General features: G+C 42.0%; 1 protein-coding gene across 1 annotated transcript in view; it reads right to left on the reverse strand.

The window, feature by feature from the left end:
* The window catches only part of Spire1 (spire type actin nucleation factor 1), a 127,863-nt gene that overhangs the window by 48,994 nt on the left and 60,624 nt on the right, over positions 1-18,245 (reverse strand). The window contains exon 4 of the mRNA XM_029471821.1: positions 11,673-11,825. Coding sequence (XP_029327681.1) covers positions 11,673-11,825 — 153 coding nt within the window. The remainder of the gene's footprint in view (positions 1-11,672; positions 11,826-18,245) is intronic.

Below are 18,245 nucleotides of genomic sequence, written 5' to 3' on the forward strand. Positions count from 1 at the left end.
GCCACACCCCGCCTCTAGGACTTAACCTAGTCCACTATTTTCAAAAGACACCTTGCCCTTACAAATCTGTGCAATACACTGGTTTTCTGTGTTTTCTTTCTACCTCCTGTAACAAGACCAGCAATTTTTTAACCATTTACTTTGCTTAGTGATAGGATTCTCAAATATGTAGAACAGTTCTCTGTACAGGACTGACACTTAGTAATTATTCAAATTAAGATACTTTAAAGCAAGAATGTTAAAATGCTTAAATCTCAACAGCTCTTTAACAAGTCAACTTTAACTGGAACAAATTCAATCGGAGGGAAAATAAAATTCAAAGGAAATCTCTGGTTTTTAAACTCAACATCCTATGGGAGAACTGGGGGATAGAAATGTGCCTGCTCAGGAAACTACTTAACTTGAGCTCATACTATGTTTAAGTGTTACATTTAGCCAATAGGTAATAAATGAATAATAAAAAGGAAATACATTTCTAAGAAGAATGAAGTAATTATGCCAGCAGTACAGGAGGCAAATTTGTCTGTGGACACACCTTTAAAGTATCCATTCATTTTGTTTCAGCTAAAGACGTTTTGGAAAAAGTTAAGTGTGCCCCTAAGACTTCCCACCTGCCATCTTTATAAAGCAGCCTAAACATACCCAGAAGTGCTCTTGTCCACCGCTGACTTTAATATGGTGTGTGTGTGCCTCATGACTCTGGGCTGAACAGGTGCAGGGATGCACCTTTCCCGCTTAAATTGAACACGCTCCATCAGTAGTATCACTTCTTAATACAGCATGCTTAGAGGTGCCTTTATACTAAGTCTGTTCAGGCTCCCTGAATAAAATCTGCATGCTTCCTTTGTCTGAAAGGTACTAGATGCTTTCAGAACAACTACCGTGGTCTCCTGGCTGGGTGTAGGTAACGAACTTACCTGCGACCTCTATTCTTTGAGCTAGCTGTGCTTATTGGCTTTGCAGTCACCAAGAAAGAACCCATTGTGTTTGGTTATAATTCCAATATGAATCAGGCAAGCACGACTCAACCAGCATCGAAATGAACTCACCTGAAACCTCAGTGCCTGAGAAAAATCTAACCAGTACTCCTTTGCCAGCACATAACTCACATGGGGCTCAGGGTTCAGCATAGGGCTGCTCAGGTCCAACAGGAATTAAGTTTGTTCTATCCTGTTCTTCCTGTCATTTAAAGGTTCATCCCATAGCAAGCACTACAGTTTGTTCAATAACCATAAACTAAAAGGTTACAAAACTCAGGAGGCACAGCAGAGCAAAATGCTGGATTATGCAGATGCAGCAGAGGCCTAGCAACTAAAAGCCATGACTCAATATGCTCATGTAATTCCAGCGATGTCAGCTCCTGCTTCTGTGATGTTTAGTCTTGGGGTGGAATCACATGAGAAGCAGTAGTTAGATATATTCACTCCAAACTCTATTGCTTTAAATCCTGCCATGGCTCACTCTCCATTCTCCCCTTTTTAGTTCTTATTATTCTCTTACATATTTCTGACTGAGTATGTGTCTTTACACTTCTGCCTTCATTTTACTGGGATCAAGCTCTTACCTGCCTACTGCTAAGAAAAAATATATGTTTAAAAATAATATTAAATATAATATTAACATTGTACTTATTTATAATCGTAATATTAAAATATAATATTAACTTAAAGACTGGCTCAAGAACTTCTTGTGTCTTAAGAGCAGCAGTACACGTGGTTACCAGATGTTCTCCAGCTGTGTGACTTTACATGTCTTAGCTAACTGCTCCAATCTTCAATTGATTTTATCACTTGTAGAATGGTCACACTCAAAACTTTTAGAGTTTAGCCAGATGGTGGTGGCCTATGCCTTTAATCTGGGAGGCAGAGCAGGCAGATCTGAGTTTGAGGCCAGTCTGGTCTACAGAGTGAGTTCCAGGACAGATAGGGCTATACAGAGAAACCTTCTCTCCAAAAACCAACCAACCAACCAAACAAAACAACCAAAACAACAAAAAATAAAAAAAAAAGAACTCTTAGATTTCAGTACAGGCTGGTTCCTATGCAGGACTCAGTAGCACGTAGGTGGTATGTGTGAGCCGGCACTCTTAGATTTCAGTACAGGCTGGTTCCTATGCAGGACTCAGTAGCACGTAGGTGGTGTGTGTGAGCCGGCCGAGGGCGTGCACTCTTAGATTTCAGTACAGGCTGGTTCCTATGCAGGACTCAGTAGCCACGTAGGTGGTGTGTGTGAGCCGGCCGAGGGCATGCAAGGATCTGATTATGAAGCCACATTTCACCAGTAAAAATGTTTACACTTAACAGATTTTGTTTCACCAGCTGTACCTCTTTCTAATATTTTCGTGAAATTAAAATCTTGACTCAGGACAAATCAACAAACTTGTGTGAGTCTATAAATATTACAATTGTACGAGTTTGATCAGATATGTGACTTGAAACTTCTGGCTGCTGTCTAGTTAACAAAAAAAGAAGAAGAAATCGACTTATTTGGAAATAAGCTACAAATTGGTCTATTTCAGAGATGAGCTTCTGTCCTCTAGTCTATTTTAACTTCTCAATGAACTGTTTTCTTGCACAAATGTAATGACAGCTGCCAGCCTATGCTTGGAAGGCAGTGAGAAAACTCTAATTGGGAGTGCACACATGCCAATTAACTCTTCCATTTCTGGTGAAACCATTCTCAGCTAGCAATTAGATCGCTATGACAACATATTTGGTTACTGGTATCTTCAAAACAAATAAATAAAATATACTTTGTAAATCAGACATACACCAAATATTCAAGAGTACAATTCATTCCAGTAGGTTCAATGTCAGTTCCTATGTAAGTGCCCCTTTTGATTAAGTCTCTCTTACAGTTTAAAGATCACTGTTTTTCTCATTGTGGCAACCACTTTCATCCACTTGTCATTTCCTCTATGCATGGGTCTTGGAAGAGCTCTTTCATCATCTTTCATAGAGAGTATTTAGACACACTTTTACATCGGGATAGTAGTGACAAGAGCAAGGACACTCTGGGCAGAGATTGTCTAAACCTTGTTGGTAAAGTGAGCACTCTCATGTACACTGACATTTACAACAAAAGAAAACAACACACAGCAACAAGGACCCCCGAGGGTTACAAATGATGAATGATCTAATTAAAATGAACAAGTGGCTACCATTCACACAGACATCTGGTGGTGACTCTGCCTGCCAGAAAGTGGTGTGTTCACCATTTGGAGTGCTATAAATCCACTTTAGGACTGGGAATAAATTTCTAGCCAACTTAAACGCCACAGTTGTATAGCTAGAAGTGTTGGGAACAGGCCTGAGGGAGGGAGAGGCAAGGAGAGGGAGCAGCTGATTACAATGCACCTCAGGATACGAGAGGCCGACGTCGGTGGCTTTATTCCTCTCAATCTATTCAAGCAGCAATCAGATCGCCAACATGCATCTCAGTGTGAGCTAACACATAGTCTGCACTATGACACAGCTAGCTTTGGCTCTTTGCTTGACCAGAGATGGTAAGATTGGAAACATTTACATTTGATTTTCTGAAAAGCCAACTTTCAAATTTTAAAATTTAGTTACAGTATTTATGAGCCAGATAAAAGCCATTTCATAAATTGTTAAGCCAATTCCAAATATGCTGTCTAAAGCATTACACATATGCATATAAAAGTTCTATTTTAATAAAGATATTTTAGTCATAGTCATATTCAATATAAACTGTGATCAAAGATTTCATCCTGGAGTCATGATTCTGTACACAAGACTAACCATCCATGTAAGTCTGTATGTTTGTAAGTTACGTAATGCAGCACTTCTCAGTAGTAACTGTGATCACACAGTATAAAGTGTGGATATAATATCTGAAAAAATCCCCAAGGATCCATTCTTATTCTTCATTTAATTCTTCATCCCAGAACTTCATAGCCTGGTGAACTATTAGTAATTAAATGCTAACTGACATCTAGAAGTAATCTTCCCATCTTAGGGTTTTGCCTAACTTATGACATTAAACCATTTGGAAGAACTTGATGACAAGTTTTTACAAAGTCACATGTGAGAATTGTTTCAACATCTGAAAGTCAAGACATTAGAAGAATGCTATGACTTCTGGAGGGTTTGCATGCTGGGCATGTGCACACACGGTGTAGGTGAACATGGATGTGTGTGTAGGGAGCACGGGTCAGTGTCTGGGGTCCTCCTCCATCACTTTCCCTGTGTTTGAGAACAAGTGTCTCACTGAACCTGGAGCCTCCTGACTGCGCAGGACTGGCTGCCCAGCGAGTCCAGGGCTCTCCTGTCTCCACCGACCAAGTGCTAGTGTTATAGGCACCCACCATGCCTGAGTGCTGAGACTCTCAACTCAGGTCCCCATGGATGTGTAGCAAGTCCTTCCTGACCAAACCATCTCCTCAACACTAAATAACCCCATTTCTTTAAATAGTCGAAGCTATTAGTATTGACCCAGAAGAAAAGTATTTCCTTCTCTAGGACAACTTTAGGAAAAAATCTGAGATATGAAAGACCAAGAAAGCCTATTTACTTTTCTTATAACACATTGGAAGTCAAAAGTGAACAATTTAACACTGTTATATATATATATAACTGATTTAACACTGTTTTACATATATATATATATATATATATATAACTATTATATACTTACATCTTCTAATTTGTAAAGTTCAAACCAATCAATCAATCCTTGAAAGACACATGTCCTTGGGGGAAGGAGATGGACCAGTGGGTAAAAACATTTGTTACACAAGCATGAATATCTGAGTGAAAATCTCTAGACCTCACATAAAAAGCTGGGTAGAGTGGGTATATCCCTGTAACTTCAGCACTTAGGAGGCCAGAGACAGATGGGTGCTGGGGCTTACTGACCAGCAGCCAAGCTCCAGGTTCAGGGAGAGAGACACCTAACATCTCCCAAGCAGGAAGAGAGACAGCTAAACAAGTTTTAAAAAGGGAGGGCGAGGGAGACACAGAAGTTGTAGTTCCAGGCTCCTTTCATGAGATCTATGAGATTAAAACTTTTGGATTTGGGCTAAAGAGATGGCTCAGCACTTGTGGTTCTTGCAGAGGCCCTGCATTTGGTTCTGAGCACCTAGAATGCAGCACACAACTGTGTGCACCTCCAGTTCCAGAGACTCTAATGCCCTTCTCTGTGCTCTGCAAGCACTGCATACACATGGTCCCTTATATACATGCACAGTAAAAATAAAATAAATTGTTGAATACAAAAGAATTATGGGTCAAAGATGGATGATCATAAATCTAAATTCTAGCTTTTTATCTAATTTACTGTATAGTCTTTATCCTTTTTTAAAAAGAATTATTTTATTTATTTATTTTGGTTTTTCGAGACAGGGTTTCTCTGTGTAGCTCTGGCTGTCCTGGAACTCACTTTGTAGACCAGGCTGGCCTCGAACTCAGAAATCAGCCTGCCTCTGCCTCCCAAGTGCTGGGATTAAAGGCGTGCGCCACCTTGCCCGGCCTATTTTCTTTTTAATTATATGTACGTGTGGATATGTGCACATGGGTGTGTTTGTCCATAGGGCTAGCAGTTTAAGATCCACCTGGTGTTGCAGTTACAGGTGGTTCTGAGCCACCAGATGTGAGTGCTGGAAACCAAACTCAGGCCCTCTAAAAGAGGGAGCTGCTCTCTCAACTGCTCAGCCATTTCTCCAGCCTCCGTGTAGACCTTCAGAAGAGAACCCAGGACTAAAGGGAGCACTGACTTTCTCCTCTCCTCCATCCTACAGCGTGCACTGCCTGGTTCTATGTTCTCTAGCCTGGCCCCTCTTGATCAGGCCTTAGTTAGCACTGGCCTGGAAGCACCAATCACAGAAAGCTGGAGCTTGCCTCCTCCCTCATCCTACTCTCTAGCCAAAGTTCCCCGATGAACACAGACTCATCGAGATTTCTATTTTTAAAATAAAGCAGTTTCATTTCTGGAAAGCTGAATAAAGACTAGTAGTATTTCATTTTTTTGTCTGTGTGTGCTCCTGTAGGTTGGCATGTGTACATTTGTGATGCAGAGCAGCAATCAAACCACTCGGAGGCTCCTCAGGAGTCACCCACTTGGTTTTACTGAGACAGGTCTTGCTTACTGTGTTGGTCTCAGGGATCCATCTGGAATTACAAACTCATGAGCCAAGGCCTCCAGGGTTAAGCATGGGCTACAGGGATTACTCTCAGGTTGTGTCAGCACTTTACTAACTGGCCTATCTCCTTGGTCCTCTAACTGTATTTTGCAAGTGCTTTATTTTCAGTCTAGTCATAAGGAGCACCAAAGAGAAGACCATCCCTAGGATGCAAGTTCATCCTCTTTGTCACTGCCCAGAGGGGGTCCATGGCATCTCCATGGAGACAAAGTGACCTGCATGTACTCAGAGGCCTACTACCTGACGAAACACAGAGGAACTGATCCACATACACCAAACAAATTCATTGAAAGGTCTGAATCCCAAACATACATAGAGGCCAAAGAAAGCATTCGCAGTATAAGCAGTCTCAAAAGGAGCGACTAAGGCCCAACTCACTTCAGATGCCTGGCTTCCCCTGTGGAGCCCCGCATGAAGTGCTCTCCTGACAGTGGTCTGTCAGTCTGAAGGGACCTGCCTTCCTGTAGTCTCCCTGCCTGCTCTTTCCTCTAGCCTCACTCGGGCTGCTTCCATTCACTCTGCTCAGCACCCCTGTCGTGGACTAGCTCCTGCAGGCACCCTCTGAGGTCTCACATTGTGCTTGGCTCACTCCTAGACTAACACTCCTGCTTAGAGAGCTGTGAGGCTGGGCCAAATTCATCCTGTTCACCTTCATGGAAAGAGGAAATAGCAAGTGCACTTAGCACATGGCCTCCTGTGATGACTAAATGCATGAGTGTGCACGAATCCCTTAGGACAGGATCTAGCACAGAATTCACAAGGACTAAATGATGGAATGTAGCACCTGTACATAGCACACACATTAAGTAACTGCTTTGGGAATGGAATCACTGTACCTAGGTTCCTGGTTCTCCTTAAAGTCTAGTACCTGCTCCCTCCCTCCCTCGAATGCCTACCTAGAAACAGTTGCCGTATCCTGTCCAACTTTCACCATAACTCCAAGCTCCTTCATTGCTTCTCATACGTCACTTTCTACCTTATTTTGTGAGACAGGATTTCTTACTGGACTAGAACTTGCTGTTTCAGATATAAAGGCTGATGGGTCAAGGTGATGAAAGGCCAGCCTGGTCTACAGGCCAGCCAGGACTACATAAAGATGCCTTGTCTTCTAAAAAGCATAAATAAACAAACAAAGGCTAACCCTAACTCTTTCTATCGCCACTACTCTACTGAGGTTCAGAAGCACTCTTCTTATCTACACAGAGAGATGGGAAGCAAAGGGCTACGGGGGTTTACTAACCAGAATTTTGCTAGGATCAAAGTGGGAAGATCAAGCTACCCAGGCTACAAGAACAGGTCTCCAAGTGGTAAACATTGTCTAAACTGAGCTTTTGCATGGAGAGGCTTTAAATTTTTCTTCTGCAAGTACAAAACTATTCTACAATAAGAAGTAAAACCAAACCAAACCAAACCAACAAAAAACCCAATAAAAATCAAGTAGCACTCCACTTTAGTGCCTTGGCCAGCAGAGGAAAGGGAGGGGCTGTGGAGTGAGCATGTGCAATTCCTGCTGCTGCATTATGGCTCCTCCTCCTTCGCCTCCTGACAACTTAGGGCTACTGCTCTCCAAAGAGTCACGCTAGTTTACCAGACAGACAGACAGACAACGGCAATGACAGACCTCCTATTCTTATGGTAACTGTAGGGAGCAGCCAGGGAAACAGGCCTAAAAAGACCACCTGAGATATCAACTCCGCAACTGCTCTGACAACGTAAAGACACTCCTTGCTTTAAAACAAGATCACCTGTCTCAAAATGCCCTAGGGGGGAAATCTGTCCTTTTAAATATATTTAATCACTTAGAAAACAGAAATTAGGATAATAAAAATTACTTTACAGGACTTGCAACAGTTTTCCGTTGTTTCTGTGGTGCTGAGAACCCATTAAACTATACCCCCTTTTTAAATTTTAATTTCTAATTTTCAGATAAGGTCTTGCTAAATTTCCTAGGCTGACCCTTGAACTCACTCTATAGCAGGAACAGACCTTGAATTTTCAGTTTTCCTGAATTTTCAGTTTCCCAACCTAAAGAAAATAGTAATTCATATTATTCAATTATCGGCCCTGTCCATTATTTAACTATTACCGTTGGGTTTTGTTGTTTTATTTTTGTCTTTCAGGAATAAACATTTTCTTTATGGGAGTCATCTACCACTAGATTGTAAAAGAAAGCACTTATTTTTACTGCCAAGCTATGACCATATTGGGTGGGATAGTTAACTCACCAATTTACAAGTTAAATCTGTGGTTTCTATGAAGACCTTCAGCAGTCTCAAATTTAATCGGCACATTTATAGCACTGAGCTGCTTTTTTTTGTAAAAACCTGTCTCAAATTTAAAATGTAACATACGTTGAAATAGGATATAATAATCAAAAATTTTACAAGGCATGCATTTGAGAGTCAAGCTTACAAAATATGAAAATGTATAAGAGTTTGGATGTGCACTTAAAATGTCTCTGTGCATATTTTGCCCATAAGCTAAGACTGACATGGCACTGAGGAAGGCATAATGAGTGCAGCGTGATGAAGCCCTACTACTCCATCCTTGGTACAGCCTCATGACTACTAGATGAGCCTTGGCAAGTCTAACTTCCCGTTTCTGACTGAGACAGGAGAGGCTCTCTGCTTGGATGGTGGTGGTGGGGAGCAACAAAGGTGAAAGTGAGATGGAGAAGCGACCAAAAGAGAAGCCACTCGTCTGGGAACTGAGGTGCTGTAACTCAGTCCTCCCACTTCTGTATCAGCTTTTCAGGGTGGTAAGGAGGGTGAGGTAGGAGTACCCTACAATGTAAGACTGGGACCCTGGAGTCCAAGTCCCTCCACTCAGCCTGCTGAGAGCAGTTCCAGGACATGGCTGCACCCAGAAGCCTGCACAGAAGCCTTGGAAAGTACAGAGACAAGGAAGGAGCCTGGGGAAGGGAATGTTAGCTAGCCTGTCCTGAGAGGGAGGAGCTGGTAGTTCATGGAGACTTCTCGGCTACACTCAGATTCTCAGATGTGTTTGGAGGACTCTCTCTTGCCATGATCATTTCTGAAATCACCTGTGCACACCCTTTCCTTTCTCCTCCCACTGGCCTAACTACTCCTGGACATTAGAGGAACTTCAGGCTGCCTTAAAGACCCTTGCTTCTACTCTAAGCACTCTGAGATCTGGGAAGGGTTGAGCCAGGAGGGCTGTGCTCTCATCTATATTCCTGCAGGATCATTCCAGTTTCCAATTGGAATCTGAGGACACAAAGACAAGACTGGTGGGATACCATGGCTATCATCCAGGAAAGAAATGCTGGAGGTCTGCAATAGTGGGCCCCAGCAGGGAGGACACAGAATAGAAATAGACACTAACACACCATCATTCAGCAACAGTAAAGGAACTTTTAGAAATTAGCATTTAGACAGTCATGGAAAGAGACAGAGGCAGGAGGGTCTCAGTGACCTCAAGGCTGGCGTAGCCTACATGAGCAAGTTCCAGGTCAGCTAGGGCTAAACAATGAGACTAACAACAACAAAAAATTTAACAACTACTACAAAGCAGTGGATTTCATTATGACATTTAAAACAAGCCACCAGGGTCTTGCTTTGTACCATTTGGCTGGCCTAGTATTAGCAATGTAGGCCAGGCTGACTTTGAACTTGCAACAATTTTCTTGTCCCAGCTGTCCCAGTGCTGGAATTACAGCAACCATGCTTGGCTTCCATTTATTTTCATGTCTCTTTTTCCCCTTTCCCTTCTAAATTCTCTATATAAAAGAGAATAGATGATTCTTGTCTCTATGATTCTGAACTATTTTACCATATATGTGATAAGCTCCTCACTACATCTTTCCCCTGCAAATAACATAATGTATTTCTTATTTTTGAAATGTGTGTGCAGCCCGGCAGTGGTGGCGCACGCCTTTAATCCCAGCACTTGGAAAACAGAGGCAGGCAGATTTCTGAGTTCGAGGCATCCTGGTCTACAGTCAGGGCTACGCAGAGAAACACTGTCTCAAAACAAAAAACAAACAAGAAGAAGAAGAAGAAGAAGAAGAAGAAGAAGAAGAAGAAGAAGAAGAAGAAGAAGAAGAAGAAGAAGAAGAAGAAGAAGAAGAAGAAGAGGAGGAGGAGGAGGAGGAGGAGGAGGAGGAGGAGGAGGAGGAGGAGAAAAGAAAAGAATGCACAGGTGCACACATGGAGGCAGGAGGAGCACTCACTCAGCCATCCCCCTCAGGAATGACCTTGAGAAAGCAAAGTTTAATCAAAAAGTAAAAAGGTTTTCGAACTAGTGGAGTACAATGCTAAAATGCTTACTGCTCTTTAATTCAACAATCTCTACTGAGAATGTTAGTGCTGGAAAGAGTTTAAAACGCCTTTAATTTACTGTACAAGCCTGAAAAAATGCTCTGGGAAGGGTTAGGTCGGGACAACCTTACAAACCTTCATCTTTTCTCCTCTCTGACGCTCTGGTGAGGACAGGCTTGAGATGTTCACCTGGGGGCTTTCTTCTTTCTGCCCTGAGCACTGCCTGTGTCTGTATCTAAATAGATATAATGGTCTTCAATAACTCAGTCCACCCTTTTTGCACTCATCTGACAACTTTCCTCTTGAGTCCAGTTTATCACCATGCATTTAAAAAGCACAGGTTTCCTTGGCCTGTCATCAGCACTGCTAGGAACAATACCCAGGTAGAGCAGGTAGGCTTAACTGTTACCTGCACCCACACAGCGGACTTCACAGACTTGGTGTGACTTGGTGTGAGGGATCACCTACTTTACTTAACTTGCATCTCTGGCAACAGGTCAGTTTCTCTCTTTTTGCTCACATAGCCATAGGTGTCTCTTCCTAAACAGTTAGCCTAATGCTCTATACAGCTCTGCACTCCAGTCATACAGAAAATGAGCTCTCACTTGGGGGATTCTCCACCAAGTCTTTTGTAAGATCTCAGAGAATCTTCATAACCATTTGTGCAATATACAATAGGACTCTACAAATAAACTAGAGCAGTTCTCTTTGAATGTAACACTTTAAACTTTAGACATTAATAAATGGTGACTAAACAAAATAGCTGAATCCTTCAGATTACCTGACCAGTACCCTTCACTAAGTCTTTAATGGAATCTACTTCAACAACTAAACAATGAGAAGAGAGTGTGGCCTTACAGAGACTTTACCCACAACGTCCTGAAGGAGGGACTAATATGTCCCAAAACAGTCAGAACTCAGAATGGGGTGGAAAGCCAGTACCACAGGAAACAGACTAAACCAACTTTGGATGCTTTACTTAGAAGGAAGTTTGTGTTTATAAAGTAGATCCACATGTCAAGGATATATATATGGCAGAACATGCCTGGGGTCCTCAATTAGAGAGGCGGAGGTAAGAGGACCATGAGTCCAAGGCCAGCTTTGCTATATAGCAAGACCTTGTATTTAAAAGAAGAAAGCAACAAAGCTCAAACCAAAAGACACAGAGTGGACAATATTGAAAATTCAGGATGCCTATTTTAGTGTCCATGAATATTAGTGCTTGTACCTACCTCCTTTGCACTCTTAATTTTGGTCAGAAATGTATGCAGTTCCATGGTTTCTGCAAACAGTGCCCGACATACTGCCTGATAATGATTGGGTGCCTCGGACTCAGTTGGGAGGTGAGCAGCACAGATCTGTAGAAGAGAAAAAGTGGAATTTGGCTATTACTCACGTTTTAGGTACCATTAAAATAGACACAGCTATAGTTTTTCTTTTAGATGTGCTGTCATCTAAGATTCAGTGTACCAGAGGACCACAGGTACACTCCACACAATCATGTGGAAAAAATGGTTCAGTAAAAGATACCCAACAGCAGAGATAAGCTAACAAGAATTAGCTCCTATTTGAAAATGAGAGCGATTCCATCGTATACATGTCAGAATGGCGAAGGTCAAAAACTCAACTGAGCAGATGCTGGCAAGGATGTGGAACAATAGGAACACTTCTCCATTGCTGGTGAGAGCGCAAGCTTGTATACAACCACCTTGGAAATCAATTTGGAGGTTTCTTTGAAAATTAGAAATAGTTCTACCTCAAGACCCAGCTACACCACGGGGTATATTGGCATATACCCAAAAGATGCTCTAACATCCCACAACGACACTTCCTCAGCTATATTCATAGCACCTTTATTTTTAACAGCCAGAAACTGGAAACAACCTAGATGTCTCTCAAATGAAGAATGGATAAAGAAAGTATAGAATATCTACATAATGTTAATACTATTCAGCTATTAAAAACAAAGACATCATGAAATTTGTAGGCAAATGGATGGAACTAGAAAAAAAAATCATCTTGAGTGAGGTAACCCAGATCCAGAAAGACACCCATGGTTTGTACTCACTGGTAAGTGGACGTTAGCCATAAAGTACAGGGCAACCATGCTACAGTCCACAGACCCAAAGAAGCCAAGTAACAAAAAGGGCTTAAGGGAAGATGCTTGAATCTCACTCAGAAGGAGAAATAAAACAGACATCAGCGGTGGATGGAGGGAGGGAACTGGGTAGGAGATGGGGGTGAGGAGGGGAACAGGGATGGGGACCAGGTGTGGGGGGCTGGGAAAGAGAATGGAAATCAGGGGGTATCCTTAGGATGAGCCAGCGACCTGGGATGGGAGAGACTCCCAGGAGTCCATGGGGGTGATCCTAGCTGAGACTTCTAGCAACTGAGGATATGGAGACTGGTGGCCACCTCCTGTAGCCAAACAGGACTTCCAGTGGAGGGAGGGGGACACCAACTCACCCACAAAATCTTAAACCCAAAATCTGTCCTGTCTACAAGATGAGCAGGAATAAAGATGGAGCAGAGATTGAGAGAAAGACCAATGACTGTCCCAACTAAAGTCTCACCTCCTAAGAGAGAGCCAACCCCTAACACTATGAACCATACTCTGCTATGCTTGCAGACAGCAACCTAGGAAAACTGTCTCCTGAGAGGCTTCATCCAGTATCCTGTAAGGACCCACAGCCAAGTATTAGGCAGAGCTTGGGTAGTCCTGAGGAAGAGTGGGAGACAGGACTGAGTGAGCAGGAGAGGTGAAGCACACCACAAGAAGACCGACAGAGTCAACTAACCTGGGCTCATGGAGGACCACAGAGACTGAGCCGCCAACCAACGAACATGCAGGGGCTAGGCTGGAGCAAGGCCCCCTCCCTACACATCTGTAGCAGATGTACAGCTTGTTCTTCATGTGGGATCCCTAACAATTGGAGGGGGCTGTCCTGGACTCTGTTGATTGCCTCTGGATCCCATTCACCTAGCTGGATGCTTTGTCAGGCCTCAGTGGGAGAGGATGGCTTAGTCCTACTTCAACCTGATATGCTGGGGCGGGTTGGTACCCATGGAGGACTTCCCATTCTCTGAGAAGGGGCGATGGTAATGGGGGGATGTGGTGGAATTGGGAGGAAAAGAGAGGAGGGGCTGTAATTGGTATGTAGAGTGACGAAAGAAAGAAAGAAAGAAAGAAAGAAAGAAAGAAAGAAAGAAAGGAAGGAAGAAAGGAAGGAAGGAAGAAAGGAAGGAAGAGAAAGAGAGAAGAAAGAAGAAAAGAGGGAGGGAGGGAGGAATGCACATAATAAAGACTGAGTTCCAGTTTAGAAAAAGGAAGAAAGAAAATGAGAGGACACGTGTCAAAGTTCTACCTGAGATGAAAAGGGGGGAGGGATTTGCTAACTAGTGCTGATAACTCAGGTATTTTAGCAGTATCATGATTCATTTCAGCTGTCAACTTGACAGAACTGTAACCAGGGAAAAGTTCATCTCAGCTGAAGACTTGCCTTGAACAGACTGGTCTGTGGCTATGTCTTAACTGCTGATTGCCTAGGGTCTATTCCATACCAGGCATTGCAATCCCTAGGCGGTGGGTCTGGGTTGTATAAGAGGGAGCAAGCCAGTAAGCAACATTCCTCCATGGTTTCTGCCTCAAGTTACTGCCCTGAGTTCCTCAACAATAGACTGTAGCCTGTTAGATTAAACAAACCCTTTCCTCTCCCAGTTGTATTTGGTCATGGTATTTATCCCAGCAACAAATCACTGGACAGCCAGCTACCATTTATCACACCACATGCATGTTTGACATGTCCAATGCATTCTCCAATGTAATCCCGAATTCTTTCCAAGTATTTTTGTTTTTGTTTTGTTTTGTTACCACAAGGAGACTCTAAACATACGTCTACTAGGTTCTGAAGCCCAAATTCATTCACTTGAGAGGCCTAGGGAAGCAGGAATGGAGAGGGTGGAAAGGAGGGCAGAGCTGATGGTGCACACAGGTACTGCCTGTGTCCTCCTGTCCCAAGATGACTGTGAGTAAGAAATGCAACTTAACACGATGAAAAGTGATTTGTCCCTTCATTTTACTGCAAAGATTTCCTCTTAAGATTCCAAAAACTGTTATGATTCTAAAAATAACTAATATGTATCCATGCTCAAGCAGTCACATTTTAAAGTTCTTCACTTGCAGTAAAAAGCTGTCAACTTCTCTTAAATAGACATTAATATAGTTGTTGAAAAAAGTTATATTTTAACACTTTCTTGTTTTTTAAGATTTATTTATTATATGTAAGTAAGTACACTGTAGCTGTCTTCACACTCTGGAAAAGGGCATCAGATCTCCTTACAGATGGGTGTGAGCTACCATGTGGTTGCTGGGATTTGAACCTTTGGAAAAGCAGTCAATGCTCTTAACCACTGAGCCATCTCTCCAACCCCTATATTTTAACAATTTCTAAGAAAGAATAAAAGAGAGCTGGGTAAGGTGAGTGCACGCCTATAATCAATCCTACCACTTGGTAGGCAGAGACAGGAAAGTCAGGAATTCATGGTCATTCTACACTCTGTAGAAGGGTCAAGGCTAGCCTGGGCTCCATAAAATACTGTTTTATTGTAATAGTCAAAAGAAGGGGTCGTGGTACACACCAAAGGAACTCTATGACTTTGAAGCCAGCCTGGTCTACATAGTGAGCTCCAAATAGTGAGTCAGGCAAAGCTACATAATGAGACCCTGTCTCAAAACAAACAAAAGAATATCAAGGGGGGGAAAAAGACTATGTAGAGTCAAAAGAACAAAAGGTGGTCAGGAGTAGCTCTAGCTTCTCATATTTCTTAGAGGAAGGTTCCTGTGTTACTCTTTTTACTGTGACAAAGTACAGAGAAAAACAAAGGAGCAAGGATAAACACCGAGGCCCGGCTTCACGGGTTTCAGTCCATGCTCGCTCAGCTCTGCTGGTTCCCGGCCAATCCAACTATGATCTCATCAGAGGACGAAACCATTGATGAAGTCATCGTAGCACCTTCATGACTCAATCACCTCTAAATAGCACCACAGGTCTATTTAGACCAGGCCTTTGGTGCAGTTATGTCATATCCAAATTAACATTCCCCACTCAAACTCAAAATTATTTCCTTAATTTTTTTTTCTTCTGGAGATGGGGATCAAACCCAGTGCTCTCCTGCTGAACTAAACCCCCAGCCCTAGAATGTGTTCTGTAAGACAGTAAATCAGTATCTGCATGAGATGTTCATCACAGCAAACCAACAAACGCCACACTTATAACTTACGACTACTATAAGCCTGGATCCTCCGGAAGATGAGCAAGCGTCTTCACTGCTCAGCCATCTCTCCAGCCTCTTTACCTAAGAGGATCACATGTCTAAACTTGGGTGTGAGATTTATGTGGCTCTAGAATCAGCAGCAAAGAGCCCAGACTGAGTCAAAAATCGAACTACATGTGTATTTATAGTGAAGCTATGTATATTCTCTCTCTTTCCAGTGCAATCAAGAGGCACAAATAAAACAGCAAGGGCTTGTATTTGTTACACATCCAGAGCTCTTTATCACTAAAATGAGAACAAACATAGGATCCTACTTAGTTCCATGCTTCTACATCTAACAATAACAAAGCAATCCCAGTTTGGCGAGATGGCTCAGCAGGGAAAGGTGATCCTAGAACTCATGCAAAGGTAAAGGAACCAATCAGCTTTACACAGGAGTCCTCTGCCCATGTCATGCACACACGCACACACACACACACACACTCTCATAATTTTAAAAAGAGAAAGAACAGTCATATTTCCTCAGTTAATTCTTTGTCTTCTCTTTCAACAAAGCCAAGCAGTCACTGCTAACTGAATTAGTCATCACTAATCCCACTGAACCACAGGCTCATGTCTGTCTCTATTGTCATAAACAATGGGTTTTATGATATTTCTGTTTCAAAATTTCAAAACTTGTTAAACATCTTAGCAATTTCCTCCCTGTCATTCAGTTGAAAAGAACAGTCACAATATTTACAAAAATGAGAAATGTATAGATAAGGTTGATTAACATTGGAAACCAAAAGCAGAGAGTAAGGTTATGATATTCTCAAACAAAAGTACTAAGACTAGAACTGGAAAAGGTATGGCTTTCCTCCAGTCTATAAAATATGTCTTGCTGCTGGGCGGTGGTGGCGTATGCCTTTAATCCCAGCACTCAGGAGGCAGAGGCAGGCGGATTTCTGAGTTCGAGGCCAGCCTGGTCTACAGAGTAAGTTCCAGGACAGCCAGCTAGGGCTATACAGAGAAACCCTGTCTCGAAAAACAAAACATATATATATATATATATATATATATATATATATATATATATGTCTTAAGTATACTTTTACTAATATATTTTTTTCATAAGCATACTGGCTCAAATCTAAAAAATAGGTAGAATGAATTCATCCTAATTGTTAAGTGCCTAAGAAGCTTTTTAAATAAGTAAGTCATTATAATGCTGCTGATTAAGAATTCTCAGATTTCCATTCATCTTCTAAACCTGCAGTGCCTGAGCCGCCTGGTACTCTCTCATGAGTCCTGGTGCTGGGCTGACGGTACAGACCACGGTCCCATGTGTTCTCTCCTTTTCTGTTCTTTGGGCAGCCCCTCCTCAAGCCTGTAGCCACTGTCAGAATGTAAATTTTGCTTTTTATTTAATACCTTCTATTTTTCACATTTTACATCACTTTTTATTAGTGGTTTTCACAGAATTAGGTCAGTTTTGGTCTGCCAGCCTCCAAGTATATTTATATCTTTCTTTATTGTATTTTGACTACACTGCAGTAATTGCACACATTAATGGGGTTTGGTATGGTAACTTTCACACAGGCACATGACCACAGTGACCGAGTCCAACAGCCTAACCCTACTATCCTCCAGTTTATATTTCGATCAGTTTTCCTTCAAATGAGGGAAAGCATGGTATTTCTTTTTATATCCAGCTTATTTCACTTAGGACACTAGCCTTTCGTGTCTATTTTTAAAATAGTCCTTAACATCTAGAATATCTAAAATGAATAAAATTTGTAAAAAGTTAATGTAGGTGGCTCACAACAGCTCGTGATTCCAGTTCCAAGGCATTCGGTACGTCCTGCTGGGATCTCTCTCTCTCTCTCTCTCTCTCTCTCTCTCTCTCTCTCTCTCTCTCTCTGTGTGTGTGTGTGTGTGTGTGTGTGCTGTCCTGCTGGCCTCTGTGTGTGTGTGTCTCATTCTCTTTCCCTCAAAAAATCTTTTAAAAGGAAAACAAAAAGAAGGAGGAGAGGGAGGAAGAGGAAGAAGAACAGGAAGAAGAGGAGGAGGAGGAGGAGGAGGAGGAGGAAGAGAACTGTGTAATCCCTTTGGAGCCCTGAAGCTTGCTTCTCCTGAGAAGCAGAGAGGCACCCAGGTACATAGCACAAAGCACAACTGAAAAGCACTGTTTTCATGGTGTTTCTCTACATTCTGTCTCTGGAAAAGAAAATGAAAAACTAAGTGATATACATTAAAAAACCAAATAAACAAAGCCCTAAAAAACCTAAACAAACAAACAAAGAAAAAACCTAGTAAAGAATCTATCTAAATAACTCAGAATACAGTATCACAAGGTTAATGTGTCAAATCCTTCAGTTTTTATCTCTATACATTTAGCTTTCATGTAGGAAACAAAATTGAACTAAAAAGAAAAATTCAATCTTATTGTATACAGATCTTATGGGAAGTCAAAATCAAAAATCATGGAACAATGAGCCATGACAGGCACAGCTCAGTCTTCAGTACAGAGTCACTTGCTGATGCCATCTACT

The sequence above is a fragment of the Mus caroli genome, chromosome 18 (assembly GCF_900094665.2).
Source record: "Mus caroli chromosome 18, CAROLI_EIJ_v1.1, whole genome shotgun sequence".
In the NCBI taxonomy this organism is placed as follows: domain Eukaryota; kingdom Metazoa; phylum Chordata; class Mammalia; order Rodentia; family Muridae; genus Mus; species Mus caroli.